Source organism: Scardinius erythrophthalmus, assembly GCF_964197995.2.
Source record: "Scardinius erythrophthalmus genome assembly, chromosome: 16".
NCBI classification, from domain to species: domain Eukaryota; kingdom Metazoa; phylum Chordata; class Actinopteri; order Cypriniformes; family Leuciscidae; genus Scardinius; species Scardinius erythrophthalmus.
Window position 1 is genome coordinate 3,489,018 of NC_138236.1, and position 18,708 is coordinate 3,507,725.

General features: G+C 38.6%; 2 protein-coding genes across 3 annotated transcripts; both read right to left on the reverse strand.

The window, feature by feature from the left end:
• Window positions 1–2,924: 2,924 nt before the first annotated feature.
• Window positions 2,925–10,033, reverse strand: LOC308704929 (leukocyte elastase inhibitor-like). Of its 2 annotated transcripts, XR_014031852.1 has the most exons (9): window positions 9,946–10,020; window positions 9,469–9,645; window positions 6,731–6,802; window positions 6,409–6,549; window positions 6,205–6,322; window positions 5,841–5,983; window positions 5,573–5,740; window positions 5,000–5,460; window positions 2,925–3,084 (listed from the first exon to the last, which is right to left on the reverse strand). XR_014031852.1 is itself a non-coding variant. In XM_081389624.1 (8 exons), exons 2-8 carry the CDS (start codon window positions 9,634–9,636, stop codon window positions 5,059–5,061), a joined length of 1,212 nt encoding a protein of 403 aa, XP_081245750.1. In that variant the 5' UTR covers window positions 9,637–9,645; window positions 9,946–10,033; the 3' UTR covers window positions 2,925–5,058. The 2 variants fall into 2 exon arrangements, 1 of the variants encoding a protein (XP_081245750.1); XM_081389624.1 differs by having other exon boundaries at window positions 2,925–5,460; window positions 9,946–10,033.
• A 4,154-nt stretch (window positions 10,034–14,187) lies between these two features.
• On the reverse strand, window positions 14,188–17,056 carry LOC308704932 (leukocyte elastase inhibitor-like). Its single transcript, XM_081389630.1, has 7 exons — window positions 16,917–17,056; window positions 16,513–16,689; window positions 15,770–15,931; window positions 15,566–15,683; window positions 15,221–15,363; window positions 14,966–15,133; window positions 14,188–14,853 (listed from the first exon to the last, which is right to left on the reverse strand). Exons 2-7 carry the CDS (start codon window positions 16,678–16,680, stop codon window positions 14,452–14,454), a joined length of 1,161 nt encoding a protein of 386 aa, XP_081245756.1. The 5' UTR covers window positions 16,681–16,689; window positions 16,917–17,056; the 3' UTR covers window positions 14,188–14,451.
• Window positions 17,057–18,708: the final 1,652 nt, after the last annotated feature.

The following is an 18,708-nucleotide window of genomic DNA, read 5'->3' on the forward strand; positions in this document are numbered from 1 at the left end:
CTTTTCTGAGGTGCTTCTGAGAGCAACTCGTTTTGGTGCGGTCTCTTTAAATAATACTGAGACACTTTATACCCCGCCCCCTCTCCAGGTTGCAGAGGTTCAACTCCACCCCGTTCGGCCATTTTTGTAGTCTGATAGCAGAGATAGGATTATCTAGTGGCACAGAAACTTTTTATTCACACGCTATTAACAAAATGTCAACAACGGAAGACTTGTCCAGTCAGCCTTACATGTTCGAGCCAGAGTCGGAGCCGGAGCGAGATGAAAATGAAGACGATGAACCTGCAGAACAACCTCTTCATGTGGATGTATCGCAATGGTATGTTACTGTATTTACACATGAAACTTTGGTCTTCCGACCTTTTACCACCGTGTCGATTTATTTTGATTAATATGTGCGAGGGAGAGAGAGCAAGACAGCGTCTAGTTTGGAGACGGTGATGTCTTGTTTACACTTTCGCCTGGTTCTGAAGAGAGAGAGAAGGGAGTGCGCGCGCGACCGGGTCTCTCTCTGCTTGTTCTTTCAGTTAAACATGCGTCCTGTCACAAGCGCGGCAGTTCATCTACATTAGACGGTGTAATGAAGCGTGTGGGTTACTACATCCAACAACCGAACATTTTAACTTACCCTCTCGTAACTTCTGCATCCTTTATCTTGGACTACAAAATTGCAGCGAGAAATAATAATGGCGGATGGCTCGAAGTGTTGGGCCGGAAGTCAATATCCTTATTTGGCAGTTCCGCTGCAAATACTGTGACGTGATAGTTCAAAAAACGTCATAGATAACAGAAAAATCGGAACAGGTTGAAAAATATGACCAAAACAGAATATAAAGATATCAACGAAGCACCTGAAGAGAATAATTTCATCTTTTCTGTACTTCTAAACACTACAATATACAACAAAATGCATTTAAGGGCTAAAAAAGTGCATTTAGCATGATATGCCCCCTTTAAAGTTGAATGATTTATGGCATTTATTGGCACTATTATGTATAATTATTGACACCCCACCGTGGACCTCACTAATTATTAAACCCTGGCTATGGCCGTATCCAGTGTTGTATGTTGTATTAACATATGTTATACATATAGCCTGTTATAAGAGGATGCCAACTGAACGCAGTCTGTAAAAGTTCTTTGACAGTTTAATAAAAAAATTCTAAGAGCCATCATAGAGAGTCAAGTCAAGTATATTTATATAGCGCTTTTCACAATACAGACTGCATCAAAGCAGCTTCACAGCATAAACCAAAATAACACAACAAGGTTTGTGTCTAGTGTAAATTTATTGATTGATAAAATTAAATTAAATATTCCCAAAATATCCCCAACTGAGCAAGCCAAAGGCAACAGTGGCAAGGAACCGAAAACTCCATCAGCAATCCACTTTTCCACGTTACCGGAGACAAAAAACCTGCATGAGTACAAACGGGATGAGATGCCACAGCATGACACAGCACTGACATCACAACCAACGTATAAATGCATCATTGACTCTAAAGTTTTACGCTTGCCTATGTACATGCCAACGTAAAATTACGATCTCATTCATGAACAAATGTTACGTGTGACGTTTGCATAGGTATTTGCTTACCTAACAGCACATCATCCCTCACGAAAAGAAATGTCGTCTGATGTTTATATATGTATACACCAACGTGCCATCGCATCACAAATGCAAATGAAATCCTAAATAGGGCAACGCTATTGGCTGTTGTGCGGTCTGACGCGACACCCGAACATATACTTCGTATTTACGAATACAAACTGTGCGTGTTAAAGGGATATTTCACTTTGAAATTAATTTTTGATATGTTTTAGCTTACCTCAAGGCCATCCAAGATGTAGGTGTCTTTGTTTCCGCAGTAGTTTCAATTTTGATATTTTTAGGTCAAACCGTTCTTGTCTGTCAGTCATGCAGGTCGATGGTCACTGTTTCAAAACACAAGCACAGAGTCCAAATTAAAACAATTCCCCATCGTCCAAATGAAACAATTCCTGTTAGAAAGATTACAAAATGCGCATAGGCTTATCGCCTATTGTTTATTATGCGACAGAACAAAAATGGTTAATATGAACCTTTAAATGAAAATAAATTACAAAATATGTTTGTAACAATATGTACATAAGTTACTTGTCAGGTGTTGTTCACAAAAAAAAGCATTAGATGAATAGTTGCCATTTAAACTGTTGTTTCATCCGTCCCACCCCTGTGTTTCAACCGTCCCGCACAGGCGGGACGATTAAAACAAAGCACAACTCCCGTTCAAAGTCATATTTTACTTAAATCATTCTATATTTGTACCGAATAACACATGATACTAAGAGAACACAATAACAAAATAACTATAACCTAAAATTAAGCTTTATTTTAATTATAAAATAGGCTAATAGGCTTTTGAGTTGATCTTTGAGTTTGGTTAATATTTAATTGCCATATTTACTCATCTTTTTGTAACCACAGATCAGTTTGTGCAACTTTTTAGTGGCTTTTCATCAAAACATGACAATTAAGCTCAAAATGAAATGCAGTTCAATTATAAATGACAACAACAAGTTTTTCAGCAACTTTTATACAGTAATATTATGAAACAGAATTCTCAAATTTATTGGTAAAAATATAAAAGATATCATTTTAGCCAATACATTTTTTATGATATATATATATATATATATATATATATATATATATATATATATATATATATATATATATACACACACACCCTGATGTTACATTCATAAAAATAAATTTATTTTACTAATTAAAATGGTAGATTAATTTCCTCTCTTTCCATGTTTCCCCTCAACACTCTTTTCAGAAACCAGTTTTCTTTGAGCTTCATTGGCACCAGAGTTTGACCACAGTTAATTTGTCACAGCGGTTTACAGTTAAAAATGACACAAAATCAGGTTTTATTGAAGAATTGTAAAGATTTATTTCATTTATGCTGAATATACTGTTACAGTGAATGCATACACATAATATGTAGCCTCAATAAATGATTCTGTAAACTGATAGATTTGATTACATGTACAGTAGCATGAAGAGACCCGTCCAAAAACACAAACTGAATAAGACTCAGGACAACTGCAATGCATTTAATTTCTTCAGTCATAAACACATGTTTCCTAGAACTCTCCCGGACTCATTATCCCTGATGCTGTCAACTGTTTAATCTTGTTAACTTCATCTATATAAGCCTGATTTATTCCGTCATTCATTGCTAAGTCTTGTATGTGTCACAACTGCATTTCTGAGCGCTTCTTTGATTATCTGTTCCATGGTTTTAAGCCTGTTGCCTGTTTTTCCGGATTTTTCCTGGAATCTATTTGGATTGTTTGCCTATGTTTTGAACTTTTGCCTGTTTTGGATTACGTTTTTGGATTAGTGATGGGAGAAAAGCTTCGAATCAATTGAACCAATTGCTTTGCAAAATGATTCACTGTTTCAAAGCATTTGAAACGCCATTCACTGGTGACGCCTGCTGGTCAAAACAGTGTAAATGCAACAAAAATCACGTGACTTTGGCAGTTTAAAACAGGCGTCGAACCACTGATTCGCTTCATGAAGGAGTGTTTCGAAAGCTCCCATCACTACATTGGATTACCCTTTAATAAACTACTGCCTTTGGATCCTCACCCTTTGCGTATCCGAGCAGTTTGTAACATTTATCATTGATATACTATTATAGTTTTTGGTAATATTTTCAATTAGATTTCCTTTTTAATTATAGGCTATTTTGTTTTCATTTTAAAGTTTTCATAATTTTGTTGTGTACATTGTCATTTTTAATTATTTGTGTACTTCAACTTAAACAAATTTTTTTTTCAAGTAACATTTATGGTTTTAGTTAACGATAATAACCCTGATCTAAAATGATTAGGAATTAATGTATTTCAAATAATTGTAATGCAGGTTCCACTTACCCTAGTAGGATTAATTTGTGTTTGAAGCAAAATCATTTTTGTAAAATTTTATATTAATAAAGCTACACTGTGTAACTTTTTAAGTTGATTCTTAGCAAAAAACACTTTGTTCTATCAATAGTATATGTGCTCATTCATGTGTAATTACTTCTACCAACTAAAACTACAACTAATAAAGTATTCTCGTAAGCATAAAATCTGCCATTTAGAATACATGAATGGTGGCAGCGAGTTGCTCGAATGGCGGCAGCCATGTTGCGCCTCCTTGTTGAGAATACATTCGCCAAAGAGGGACATACCTGGAAATTCAAGCTTTGCCTTTCGCGTTTTACACTCAGTGACACCGTGACGAGTGCCAGGGGGAGATTACTCGCGACTGCCGGCAGATTTAAAAGATTGCTGAAGATGGAGGTTCACGCCTATTTTCGAGGACGTGGCAGAGTTGCCAAGGAAGCGAAAGAGAGAATTAAAACGTCAACGCGAAAGGCAAATCAGCAAGACCAAAGTCAAGATTGGAGTAACTTTTCCCAGATGGAAAGAGCTCATGAGGAGCAAAGATTTTAAAACAGACGCCTAAGTTGCCTGCTTTCTTCTTGACAGGTAATTCAGCCTATTTGTGTAAATTCGAAGTTTATAGTTGCTTGTCTAACCATAGCATGTTTGAGCATAACGCCAGAACGACCTCTAGTGTAACTTGCGTTACTTTTCCTCGCGTCAATGGTGAAAAAGTATTGTTTACCTTGTAACATAAATCTGTGCTGCGACGGATCACAGGTGATGAATAGTTTTAAAGGCGCAATTTTTGTGAAGTCGAACTGGATGCCATGTTAATCTTGGAATAATACGGCCAGCGTAGGAGTTAAAATGCCCTCGGAATTGAAAGGAACAGAAACTAATATTCACTGGGTAGTCACATACAATTTCACCGCTAGATGGGGGAAAATATCACACAGTGTAGTTTTAATTAAATAAGTCTTTCTCCTGTAAATTGCAAAAGACCTGTTGGTACATATACATTTTTCTTAAACTGTTTTGATTTGTAGAAGTTGTCCCGAGTCTCTCCTACTCATTTTAACCAGATCATCACCTAAACTAGCTGGAAGCGTCTCATGCAGCAGGACTCACTCATGGAGAGCAGAAGCGTCCGTAAAACAAAATGCTCTTGGTTGGATTGTGTCGGATGAAGAAAAGGAAAGGATGGTCTGCGTTGAAGAACTGCGGTTTGATATAACTCAAAAACATCACGACGGCGGTGGCTGCAGCCGCTTCGGTTCCTTCCTCGTTGACTTCAACAAAGGCTTTATGGATCACCTCCGACACCACCAGGTCGTTGTTGGAGGACATGCCTGAAAGATTCACCTTCTGCGGGTCAAAAACATCCTCCATTCCCATGCTGATCAGAAGACTCTTCATGTCGTAGGTTTCCTCCATCTTGAATCTGGGCAGAGACACTTCAACCTCTTGTTGATCCATGTCTTCTGGTTTGGTCCATTCCATGAGCTTCTCGTAGGTCAGTGCCTTTTCAAGCTGGATAATAAGAGAGACATGTCAGAGAAATAGTTGAAATAGTCAAAATAAAAACTGTTCCACAAGTAAACATCTGGCTGGTCACGGCTGGCTAATTAAGCATTTAAATCACCTTCTGAAGGCCAGTGGTGTCGTCTTCCATCTCGTTAGGAAGGATGATCAACATACTGAGATTCTTCCCGACATACGGCAGCTCCAGAACCTTACTGTTGATCTCTGGGATGAAGGCCAGAGGAAAGTGCGCCTTTTGGTACATCATCTTCACTGGTTTAGTTTGATTCTGCCAAACATAAATGGAAACACATTATAACCTCTCAGATTTCATCATGACTGTTACAAATATTATTAAAATAATATTAAAAAAGAGCATGAAATCTCACCTTGCTCAGCTTAAACTGCCCATCTCTGGTGTCTTCCTTTGGGAATTTCTTCTCCCAGTTTCCCTTGAAGTAGATGGCGTTCACCAAAACCAGTTTCGTCATCTCATCGATGACTCCCTGTGGCACCAAGTCCTTGATCTTCTCTAAAATACAAATGGACATTGTTCACTTTGAGCAGTGATTTGAACTGGTTGGTTTGATATTGTTACTATAAAGCTGAAATCAAGAACCCATGAAGCCAAACATGGCCCTTGAAAAGACATTTTTGCTGAATCTAAAGTGCTGCAAAAAACATGCAATAACTTTTATTTGTAAGAGTGTAAAATAAGTTTCAAATTGAGAATAAGTTTATGCTGGATTTCACCTTGTGTTTTTGTCTCCACCCATTGGTTGATGTTGACACGAGCAGCCTCTGATTGGTTAATGAAGTCCACCTTCTCCAGTCCGGCTTCATAGTAGCTTTTTGCGTCATCGAGGAATTTCTGTAATACAGCAAACCGATTGAGGTGGAAGTGATATTAGAGTTGAGAACATTTCCAGAACCTCCAGTGAATAAACCGAGTCTTACCTCAACAAACTGGTAGGATTGCTCTCCGTAGAGGCGGTTGGCGAGACTCAACTCATACGGGACTCCTGGTTTGTTCAGATCACTCATGAACTTGCTGAAGCTGGAATGAATTTGGTCCTCAGGTTTTTCCTCTGGACATTTCTGTTTGCATCAACAATATCAGATTTAATCAGTTGAATCAGACGAACCCAAAGGATACATGCATCTCTACAGTAAATACAGCTGTTCATGCAACAGAACCTTGACAGAAGGTCAGCTAAAGTTCTGAGAACGTTCCCTGTTAACTGGGTTAGTGTTTGATGTAAATATATTCATACGAAACCTTGAGTTCAGCAGGAGTCTGAGGATTCTGGGTTTGCTCCATCATTGGTGGTTCATTGTTAAAGCCCAGGACCTACACAGCATTGATATGGTAGAGTTAATAAAGATAACTTTAACATATATTGTGAATGCACTTCTCAAATGCTCATTAGAATAGTTTCAAATGTACTAGAAAAGACAGTGAAGAACTGATGATGTCAAACACATTCTTTGTTGATTTTGGCCCTCAAGCCTTTGATAATTAAATGAGTGGAAAGAGTGATTAATTGCTGGCACTTTACTGTTTATGCCATGCCTGGATCTCAGTTTACATGTGGTGCGTCCAGAATCGAATACTCCGGGGCTGGCGAAAAGTCCCCGGATGACCTACTGCTACTTCCAAGATTCTTAAGTGCACATTCGATGGACACTTTACTATCCCATGAGGCCACAGGAGAGGATTTATGAATGGCTAACTGATGCTGTTTGGTCACATGACAGTATCAACACAGTATTCAAATGTATACATACTCAGACAGTATGTGATTTCAGACGCAGCTACAGATTAGATCTCGTTCAGGAAACACAATTTTTCCGTTTGTGAAAGCATTTTTACATGTATTATTATGTAAATGCTATATACAGAGATGGGAAGTAACGAAGTACAAATACTCAGTTACTGTACATAAGTCGATTTTTCAGTACTTCAAAACTTTTTACTTTCATTCTTTTTTTTGACACAAATGTCTGTACTTTCTACTTACAGTTCCAAACCTGGATCATTACTTTAATTCTAATCTGTATTTGCTGACATGATCAATACTATTTCTTGTCATTGTGCGCCTTTTTCAACAGAAAACATGACTCCCCCATTGGTGTATAATTCTCTTGACTATCACGCACCACAGACGTAGGCTATAAGCTCCCACGGAGCAAGGCAGAAGACAACAAGAAGAATGATTAACGTTATGGATGAGACAGAGGGAGTTAAAGATGTCGACATGACTGAGACATTCCTGATCACGCACGGCCAATTATGAGAGAGATTATGTAATTGTCTGCATTAAAAAGGATTCCTGGCGAATGCATTGCTAATTGTGTCAACCTAAAAAGCACAAAATGCTGGCTTTCAAGAATTCGCCGTTGAATTTAAGAAAGCATTTAAAGGTTGTCTATGACAGATAATGCCCAGTTTTTGAAGCGATTCGCAGGGGTTCAGATTTAGGAGCGGCTAAGGATTTTTCCCAACAATTTTGTCTCTCAGTGTTTGTATAAGGGATGTTGCCACATGTTGCTGGTGCTGATGTCACACACATTAATATTCAGTCTTTAGGACAAATTGTTTAGGCCAGTGAATAGTCCATGTTGCCAATTTGAGCATGTACCTGTTTAAAGAAATACTTTTTTTTATTATGGAAATGTGTTCTCTTCTCTGCTGTTAATTCTCCAGTATTAAGCGGTCATCTGAAACCTGACAGGTTTAGTCAGATAGTTTCCATATGCTGTAAAACCGGTAAATCAGGTGAAGTATAAATTATGCTTGCATTCTAATTTTCTTTCTGTTTGTATTTAAATAGAATTTACAGTATAACTCCATCAGCTTAGACTTTTCTCTGCTTGAGTATTATATGGTGGCTGTTCAGCCTGAATACATTCATTAGCTAACAAAATTAGATTTGTAAGTTCTTTTGTATTAAAGCATTAATAGGATGTGAGGTCCAGTTACCAGCACAACACTAAAACAGGTAGTAGTAGCAATGGCTACTTTTTACTTAAGTAGAGCCCATCTTTTTTTACTTTACCTTTGAGTGAAAGGTTTGAGACATTGAGTCTTTTTAAACATGAGTATCTGTACTTTTGCTTGAATGAAGGATGTGTGTAATTTTGCTTGAATGAAGGATGTGTGTACTTTTGCCATCTCTGGCTATATAGGCTATCTAAATATAATAGCAACAAACAACACAATTAATTAACCTTGAGAGCTGTAATAGTAAAAACGTGCTAAACGTTTACAGTAGAGTCCCACATGTAATACTCAGCTGTGGGCGTTTACACTGAAGTCTCACAGCAGACACGCCCCTTCAAACACAGCGTTCACATCAGAGGCTAAAATCAGGATAGGAAAAAGCACAGGATTGAACTCGATACTTGCAATAAATAATGGGGAAGCATGAAAATGGTATGTGTGATGAATGTGATGTTTTAGAAACAGTAGAGCATGTATTTTTTAAATGTAACAAATATGATGATCAACGACCAGTAAATCTCACAGTTTGAGGGATTCTCAGTCATATAAGGCTGTTTTAACCTTTTTTAAAGAATACAGGATTAGAGCATAGGATATAATGTATGGGAATCGTGATGCTTCTGCCCATCCTGGAAGTTGAGGGGAAAGAGTGGAAGCTGGAGGAGCTGAACAGACAGCGCCAGCAGAGGGTGGGTGGGGCATTACATCTTCATACAAAAAAAAATAAAAAATAAAAATACAGATGCATCACCCATGTAGGCTATCCAGTAGGTGGCGGTAATACTCCTAAGGAGTGAGCAGCAAAATGCCTTTTATTTATAAATTTTGACAATTTTTGGTGTAAAAACCATACTAACATCATAAGTGAACCCCAGGAAACATAAAAAAAATAAAAAACCAATGCAGTTCATGACCCCTTTAAAATCTGGAACGCATGCACTCGTTGTGTCAACTTGCTTCCTGGTTCCTCTGTCTCAGTCTACTTTTACTTTTGTGTGAGTCTGTGAGATCACCTTAATCATCTGATCTGCAGTGTTTCCTCTTGCACCGAGCGACACCATGGCCAGAGCCGAGGAGATGCTGACAGGAGAGTAGAACACATTTCCTGATGCGTTTCCTCCGCTGATCTTCTCGAACAGGTTGAGGGAGAACTGTGTGTTTGCTGCAGTCAAAGACTCCATTTTCACAAGCTAGAAAGTAAGAGAGAGAGAGATGATCAGCATAACAAAGTGAAAATAATTAAATCACAAACATAGCATTGCTCAGTTCAGTTGTCATTATATGCAAAGTAAGAAACAGTCAATTAGTGCTTTATCTCTCAAATGACATCAGTTTTGTCAAAGTCAGAACAGTAGTTTAACTGTTTGCATCATTTTCACCGTCACACATACATAACTTAAGTGTACAAATCTGTTCTATTAGACCTGTTTACTCAATACATTGTATTAAAGTACTTCTAACAAACAGAGAAGTTAAATAAAAAGCATTACCTAGAGTATTCAGCAGGAACGATGAAGTTTCTCTGTGTTGGAGGAAGCAGCAACCTTCCTGTCTCTCTCTTGAAACCAACACGGAAGTGACTTAAACTGCAATTCATCGACTGATAATTGCCGCTAGAGACAGGCTGCAAAATAGAGTCAATCTCATATACCCCCCCCCCCCCATATTAATATGTCCAACTTCACAGCAGAATTTTTTTTTACAGCCTGGAACATAAAGTGGTTTTGGTCTATATAGCTAATTTTGACCTTCATGACAGTGAGGGGGTGATTTTTATTTTATTTTTATAACTCTCATCCATTTAAATTAAATCAGGCCTTAAAGTTCTGCATAATTAAGGGCATGGCCACTTGAGAGATTGCCGCTACTGTCACTACTAGACGTTTGTCTGCTGTCTGTTAGCCGTCACCTCAGCTAATACCCCTGTTATTGTCACTCGCACTGTGTGTCACATGTATAGTATAGCCTTCTCTGTCAGCACAGAGGCGTACACATGTACTAAATGCAGGGAGATAGTCAGGCTGACGGAGAAGATTTCAGAACTAGAGATTCCAAACTTTAGATTAAAACATCAAACAGGTTCTCCCCACTCAGTGACTTTATTACACGGAACGTGAAAATAGAGACACCAGCCACCATAGTCACATGTTTGCTGGGAGCCAGAGCGCCTCAAAGTAAATTTAAAAGTGCTGACTAATGTTAATCGTAAATTCTCTAAGATTATTATTCACGTCGGCACTAATGATGTTCAACTTCGCCAGTCGATGATCACTAAAATTAACATTGAAAAAATGTGTGAACTAGCAAGTACGATGGCAGGAAACTGTAATATGCTCTGGACCCCTTCCCGTTCGAAAGAGTAATGAGATACTTAGTAGACTGTCCTCATTCAATGGCTGGCTGTCTAAGTGGTGTCCGCAAGATAACATAGGGTTCATAGACAATTGGAAAAGTTTTTGGGGCAGACCTGACCTGTTGAAAAGACATGGTATTCATCTCTCCTGGGATGGTGCCGTCTTCTCTCTAGTAATATGGCACATTGTCTTAGAGTTTATCCTTGACGATCTGATTCTGGGGCCAAGTTCACAAGCACAATAACAGGGCAGACAGCTACAGCTGGAGCACATAAATACCACTGTAATAATGCAAAACACAGATGGTTGCGATATGAATACATTAGTTTTGCATACGCAGTCAATAATCATGAACTGCAGAGCCATATGTAATAGCAGTCTGAGAACAACAGTGCAAGGCCAGCAGTATCAGACCGGTGTTGGGGTGGAGCTTATAGCATCATTCAGGGTTGTTTTAATGGTTGGGTGGGGTTCGAACTCATTATAGTTGTTGTGAATAGTAGGGTTAGTGGTTGGGGCGGGTTATTCGATCGTCAGCAGCACCCTAACTTGGGTTAAAGTTAAACCCAAAGTGTTATGAGATGCGGCAATAGCAGCCACATAAACCTTCAGTGTAGAGGACAAGCTGCCAGTGTCCAGCCACTCCTGTAAGAAAGCCAGAATTACAGTCATGTCACAGTTATGCCAAGTTCACATTGCACGATTTTCGAAGTCGTCAGATCAATGCTTTTTTCGTACTGCGCGACTATCTGGGGTAGCTAACTAACCCTTTAATGCATTATGTTTGAGTTAAGAATATGCAGATTTCATGCTTTCTAGTCATAATAAATAAATAAAATAAAATGTAACGCATAGTATATATATAAAAAAGAAAAGCCTTATTGCTGAGAACATTGTTTTCGGACATAATTTATTACTTTTATTAGCTATTGCATTTGGATGTATATATATTTAGATATTTAATCAAAGACAATTTTCTGTCACAGTTTAGACTTAGACATGTTTGTAATCGTTGTTGAATATTCTGGCTCAACTAACTGGTAATCCGTCTCCAACTTATCCTCTGATCTTACTCTGCCTCAGTGTATGTGTGTCTGTTACACTCTTGATGGTTTAGATTTTAACCCATTCATTGTTGTGTGCTTTTGCCTGCATTAATGGATAAGAAATCTATTTCAATATGGTAATACGCTAGCGCCCTGTGCCCGCGAACAGGACACTGCAATGCAAGGGCTGGGTCTGCCTCCTCCACGGACAGTGCATGCAGGTTCACCACCTGGTCCCTGAAAGGAGTGGTTGGAACTTTGGACATGTATCCAGGACGGGGTCTCAGGATGAAGTGAGTTGTTGGCTGTCCCGAATTCCAGGAATGCTTCGTTGACCGAAAATGCCTGCAGGTCCTGCACCCTCTTAATGGATGTGAGGCAGTCAGGAGCGCTGTCTTAAGAGATACAATCTTAATCTCTACTGACTGCAAGGGCTCAAAGTTTGCTCTCAGTAGGGCCGTTAAGAGCAGAGAAGGGTCCCAAGAGTGGATAAGGCGTGGCCGAGGAGGATTCAATCTCCTGTCACTTCTCAGAAACCAGATGATCAAGTCAAGTTTCCCCAGAGACTTACCATGTACTGCATCATGGATAGTTGCAACACACACTTTCAGGGTGGAGGGAGACAAGCTTCGCTCCAACCGGCCCCTGCAAGAAAGAAAGCATGACATTGACAGGAAGAACACCAATCAAAGAAGAAGTGCCACGTCAAAGTGTAAGCGATTTGTAGAGGGGGCTTTAGCTCAGTGATAGTGTCAGCTACCACTGGAGGTTGGCCACTTAAGTCCTCCGCGTCCCGTCCAGAGACCACACGTGGAGGTTCCAGAGGTCTGGACGTGGGTGGCACGTGGTACCCCGTTCCTGAGAAGCGACCGCATCCAGAAATGCACGGACAGAGAGGAGTCTAAAAAAGACACTCGCCATCCGCTTGCTCTTTTAGGGAAAAGTGCATTTTCACTGTCGAACCATCTAGGGCAGCGGTCCCCAACCTTTTGTGCACCACGGACCGGTTTAATATCAGACAATATTTTCATAGACCGGCCTTTAAGGTGTGGCGGATAAATACAACAAAATAAAATGATACGGCCGGCATAAAAACTGGGGTATTTTTTAAATATAATAATAAATGTGAATCCAATGTGTAGGCCTACTTGCAACTTTATTAGCAGCGTCCTCGTAACATCACGCCTAAAGAAAACTGTGAAAGCCTCAACACAAACAAAATGCCCCCCAAAAGAAAAAAATCTCCATGTTTTCGGTGCTGATGCGTTCATGTAACATGTAAGGGTAGCGCTGCCAATAAAGCACCTAAAAGCTGTCACAACGAACCGGCAAAATGAATGATTATGAATATGTAAAAAATAGCGGGAGACATTTTAATTGTTTACTAATAAACAATTTTTTTTATGTCAGTGTCGGCTGGAAAGATTAAGTTGACGATGCTGACTCGCGATCTTCGCAGTAGTGAACGCGCCAGAGAGAAATGCAAATTTCATACGGATGACATAAGCAGAGAACAGTCGTTTTTCTTTCGTTTTGAATTGTTCTGTTTAAAAGTAGACATTTCAAGCTTTCTATTCATGTCTCAGGTCTGTGAGGCAAGTAGGCTACCTTACACGCTGAGTTTCTGTGAATTTATGAGACCAGCTCCAGTTCACGCGCCGGCGACTCCGTGTCTTGATTATCTATTTTCTAATATATTTACTTCTTTATTAAATCCAGACAATTGGTTAATGAAACATTGATTAGAATTAAGGTACAATTAATACAAAACGAAATAACGGAATCATGATGCTTCTGCCCATCCTGGAAGATGAGGGGAAAGAGTGGAAGCTGGAGGAGCTGAACATACAGCGCCAGCTGTACTGACATAACATCGAACGTGACTGACTGAGGGTTTTTCACTGACTGATACCCTACCATCATTAAACTGCCTATGATTGTTTTTTAGCAACTTTTATACAGTAGTATTATGAAACAGGAATCTCAAATGGTAAACATATAAAAGACAACATTTTAGCCAATAAAAGATTTAATTGAATGACATATATATACATATATATATATATATATATATATATATATATATATATATATATATATATAAATATATATCAACATACAGTATAAATCCTGATGTGACATTCATAAAAATAACTTATTTGACTAATAAAGTGTTAGTTGACTTTCCTCTTTCCATGTTTCCTCCTTAACACCTTTTCAGAAACCAGTTTACTTTAAGTTTCATTGCCACTAGTTTGACTACAGTTTAGACTAGACTGACGGCTAGCGGTTTCTATTAAATTACAATAAAAAATCAAAGCAGGTTTTATTTAAGATTTGTTTAATTTATGTTTAATATACAGTTACAGTTAATGCACACACATTATTTCACTTGTATAACAGAGCCTCATGTAGTGCAAGAAGCAACACCAATGTTTATGTAAATTGATAGATTTGATTGGATATACAGTAGCATGAAGAGGCCTGTCTAAAACTTTCTCCTGTAAATTGCAATAGTTGTCCCGAGTCTCTCCTACTCATTTTAACCAGATCTTCACCTAAACTAGCTGGAAGCATCTCATGCAGCAGGACTCACTCATGGAGAGCAGAAGCGTCCGTAAAACAAAATGGTCTTGGTTGGATTGTGTCGGATGAAGAATAGGAAAGGATGGTCTGCATTGAAGACCAGCGGGATGATCAAACACTCTAGCCTCACGACGGCGGTGGCTGCAGCCGCTTCGGTTCCTTCCTCGTTGACTTCAACAAAGGCTTTATGGATCACCTTCGACACCACCAGGTTGTTGTTCGAGGACATGCCTGAAAGATTCACCTTTCTCTCATCAAAAACATCCTCCATTCCCATGCTGATCAGAAGACTCTTCATGTCGTAGGTTTCCTCCATCTTGAATCTGGGCAGAGACACTTCAACCTCTTCTTTACTCATGATTTCTGGTTTGGTCCATTCCATGAGCTTCTCGTAGGTCAGTGCCTTTTCAAGCTGGATAATAAGAGAGACATGTCAGAGAAATAGTTGAAATAGTCAAAATGAAAACTGCTTCACAAATAAACATCTGGCTGGTCACGGCTGGCTAATTAAGCATTCAAATCACCTTCTGAAGGCCAGTGGTGTCGTCTTCCATCTCGTTAGGAAGGATGATCAACATACTGAGATTCTTCCCGTCATACGGCAGCTCCAGAACCTGACTGTTGATCTCTGGGATGAAGGCCAGAGGAAACTGCGCCTTCTGATGCATCATCTCCACTGGTTCAATTTGATTCTGCCAAGCATCAATGGAAACACATTATAACCCCTCTGATTTCATCATGACTGTTAAAAATATTTTAAAAAGAGCATGAAATCTCACCTTGCTCAGCTTAAACTGCCCATCTCTGGTGTCTTCCTTTGGGAATTTCATCTCCCAGTTTCCTTTGAAGTAGATGGCGTTCACCAAAACCAGTTTCGTCATCTCATCGATGGCTCCCTGTGGCATCAAGTCCTTGATCTTCTCTAAAATACAAATGGACATTGTTCACTTTGAGCAGTGATTTGAACTGGTTGGTTTGATATTGTTACTATAAAGCTCAACTCAAGAACCCATGAAGCCAAACATGGCCCTTGAAAAGACTTTTTCGCTGAAACTAAAGTGCTGCAAAAAACATGAAACAACTTTTATATGTATGAGTTTAGAGTAATTTATGCTGGATTTCACCTTGTGTTTTTGTCTCCACCCATTGGTTGATGTTGAGACGAGCAGCCTCTGATTGGTTAATGAAGTCCACCTTCTCCAGTCCGGCATCATAGTAGCTTTTTGCGTCATCGAGGAATTTCTGTAATACAGCAAACCGGTTGAGGTGGAAGTGATATTATAGTTGAGAACATTTCCAGAACCTCCAGTGAATAAACCAACTCTGACCTCAACAAACTGGTAGGATTGCTCTCCGTAGAGGCGGTTGGCGAGACTCAACACATACGGGACTCCTGGTTTGTTCAGATCACTCATGAACTTTTTGAAGCTGGAATGAATTTGGTCCTCAGTTTTTTGTCCGGTTACTGGAGGATTGTTAAAGCCCAGGACCTACACAGCATTATTATGGTAGAATTAATAAAGATAACCTCACTATTTTGATAACTTCAATAGTGTGAATGCACTACTTAAATACCCATTAGAATAATAATAAAAAAATGCACTAGAAAAAAGTGGAAATAGTGATTAATAACTGGCACTTTACTGTTTATACAATGTTGGAACTCAAATTACACATATTGGGGCTCAGTCTGGAAACACAATTTCTTGTTTGTGAATGAACTTACACATGTATTGTTGCTCACTATTTAATGTTGCATTTCTCTGAATGTAAGTTCTTGGAAATACAGAAACTTGGAATATAATCACTCTTAGAAGAAAAGGTTCTATATAGAATCTTAAAGGGTTCCATCAATATAGAACCTTCCCATCATGGGATCATTTTATGGATCATTTTTAAAATCTGATTACATTTTTTTAATTAAACAGCTTGCAAACATTTTATTTCTATGGAAAAAATAACTTGTTAAATATTAAAATATTATGCAATCATTTAAGGAATTTCTCTGGTCCCTGCAGTCTCAGTCTACTCTCTCATGACCCTCTTTTAAAAGTATATTGTGTGAGATCACCTTAATCATCTGATCTGCAGTGTTTCCTCTTGCACCGAGCGACACCATGGCCAGAGCCGAGGAGATGCTGACAGGAGAGAAGAACACATTTCCTGATGCGTTTCCTCCGCTGATCTTCTTGAACAGGTTGAGGGAGAACTGTGTGTTTTCTGCAGTCAAAGACTCCATTTTCACAAACTAGAAAGTAAGAGAGAGAGGGAGATATATGATCAGCATAACAAAGTGAAAATAATTAAATCACAAACACAGCATTGCTCAGTTCAGTTGTCATTATATGCAAAGTAAGAAACAGTCAATCAATGCTTTATCTCTCAAATGACATCAGTTTTCTTAAAATCAGAACAGTAGTTTTACAGTTTGCATTATTCTTCTAACAAACAGAGAAGTTAAATAAAAAGCATTACCTAGAGTATTCAGCAGGAACGATGAAGTTTCTCCGTGTGTCGGAGGTGAATGAATGAATGATCTGCTGAGTGTCATTCTTATAAATGTTGCCTTGCTCTGAAGTGCCCATCCTCTAAACTAATCCAGCCCTTCTGTAAAACTAAACAGAAATTAAAGACTTGTTTGACAGGTGAAACTCGTTGCTTTGAATGTCGAAAGGAATGTAGATCCGCGATCCACAGAAACAAAAGCAAATATTGGCATTCCAGGCTAATTGTTGCCAATAACATGGATGCAACATCTGTAATTTCCTTTCATTTTTAGTTTTGTAATAGTCATATCTTATACATATATCAAGCTGTCAGAGTGTAAGCTATAGGCTACTAACAGAGAACATTCTTTGACCAGGTTTTTCTTAAAGTTATAAACAAAAACATTCTTTAAGTAGGGTTAATCGAATTGTTCATAGTAGGCAATATGGTCTTTAATAATATTCCCAAAAGACCAAAGTCAGAAAAAGATTACTTAAACATCATAAAACATTTTTTTTCTGAAACGGTTTTGGACATTAGTTTTTATTTTATTTTTTTATGTTACTACGTTCAGTGAACATTCCAAAGTAGCCTAATGTTTCGGTAATGTTTACAAAATTATAAGATAGAATGTTTCTTAAATGTTTGCTCCACCAAGAAAAACAAAACAAAACAAAACAAAAAAACAACAACTTGGATGTTTTAAACACCCAGAGATCATTCAGAAATAACATGTTAATATCTTAATGAGAACGTTAGAAAAACTTTCTAAGAGAATATTTTTGTTTTGAACTGCTCTGGGGAGGATTTATGAATGGCCAACTGATGCTGGTTGGTCACATGACAGTATCAACACGGCGGATGTAGTACGTCTACATTTCATTCATACACATTCATACTTCATATAACACGCTTTTTAATACCCATGATTCAAATTCAATTTCAAATGTAGTGCACAGACAGTATGTGATTTCAGACGCAGCTACAGATTAAATCTCGTTCAGGAAACACAATTTTTCCGTTAGTGAAAGCATTTTTACATATATAATATGTAAATGCTATATACAGAGATGGGAAGTAACAAAGTTCAAATACTCCGTTATTGTACATAACTCGATTTTTCAGTACTTCAAAACTTTTTTACTTTCACTCTTATTTTTGACACAAATACTGTATCTGTAGCCTACTTTCTACTTATATTTTCAAACCTGGCTCATTACTTTAATTCTAATCTGTATTTGCTGACATGATCAATACTATTTCTTGTCATTGTGCGCCTTTTTTTGTCATTTTTGACAAAAAATGTTGACCGACATTTTTGTCTGGTCTTTTTGTCAAGACCGGTTCTTTTAGGCCTGGTTTGTAGGGAATTACAAACCTGTGCACATATATTCAAACGCACATAACTATAGAACCTATACTAAATACGCATGCGAACGCCATCATCAGCGTTTCTCACAGGTTCGCGTTTAAAGTCTGTGTATGGTGTTGTCTTAGCGGCCCCTAATTTAATAACGTACTTGGTTACTTACGTAACCTCGGTTCCCTTAGAGATAAGGGAACGAGTACTGCGTTGCAAACGCTGTGGGAAAACTCCTTTTCTCGAGAATATTGAAGCCTTTATTTTAAAACGCATTGCTGCAGCATAAGCGAGAGCATCAGGCTCGCGCGAGCTAGCTGATAGGCTATGCTGCATGCAACTGCACGAACCAATGGCGAGAGAGCAGAGGCGCACGAACCAATCAGAGAGCTTGGCGCCCTGCCATACTCGAGCGCGCCA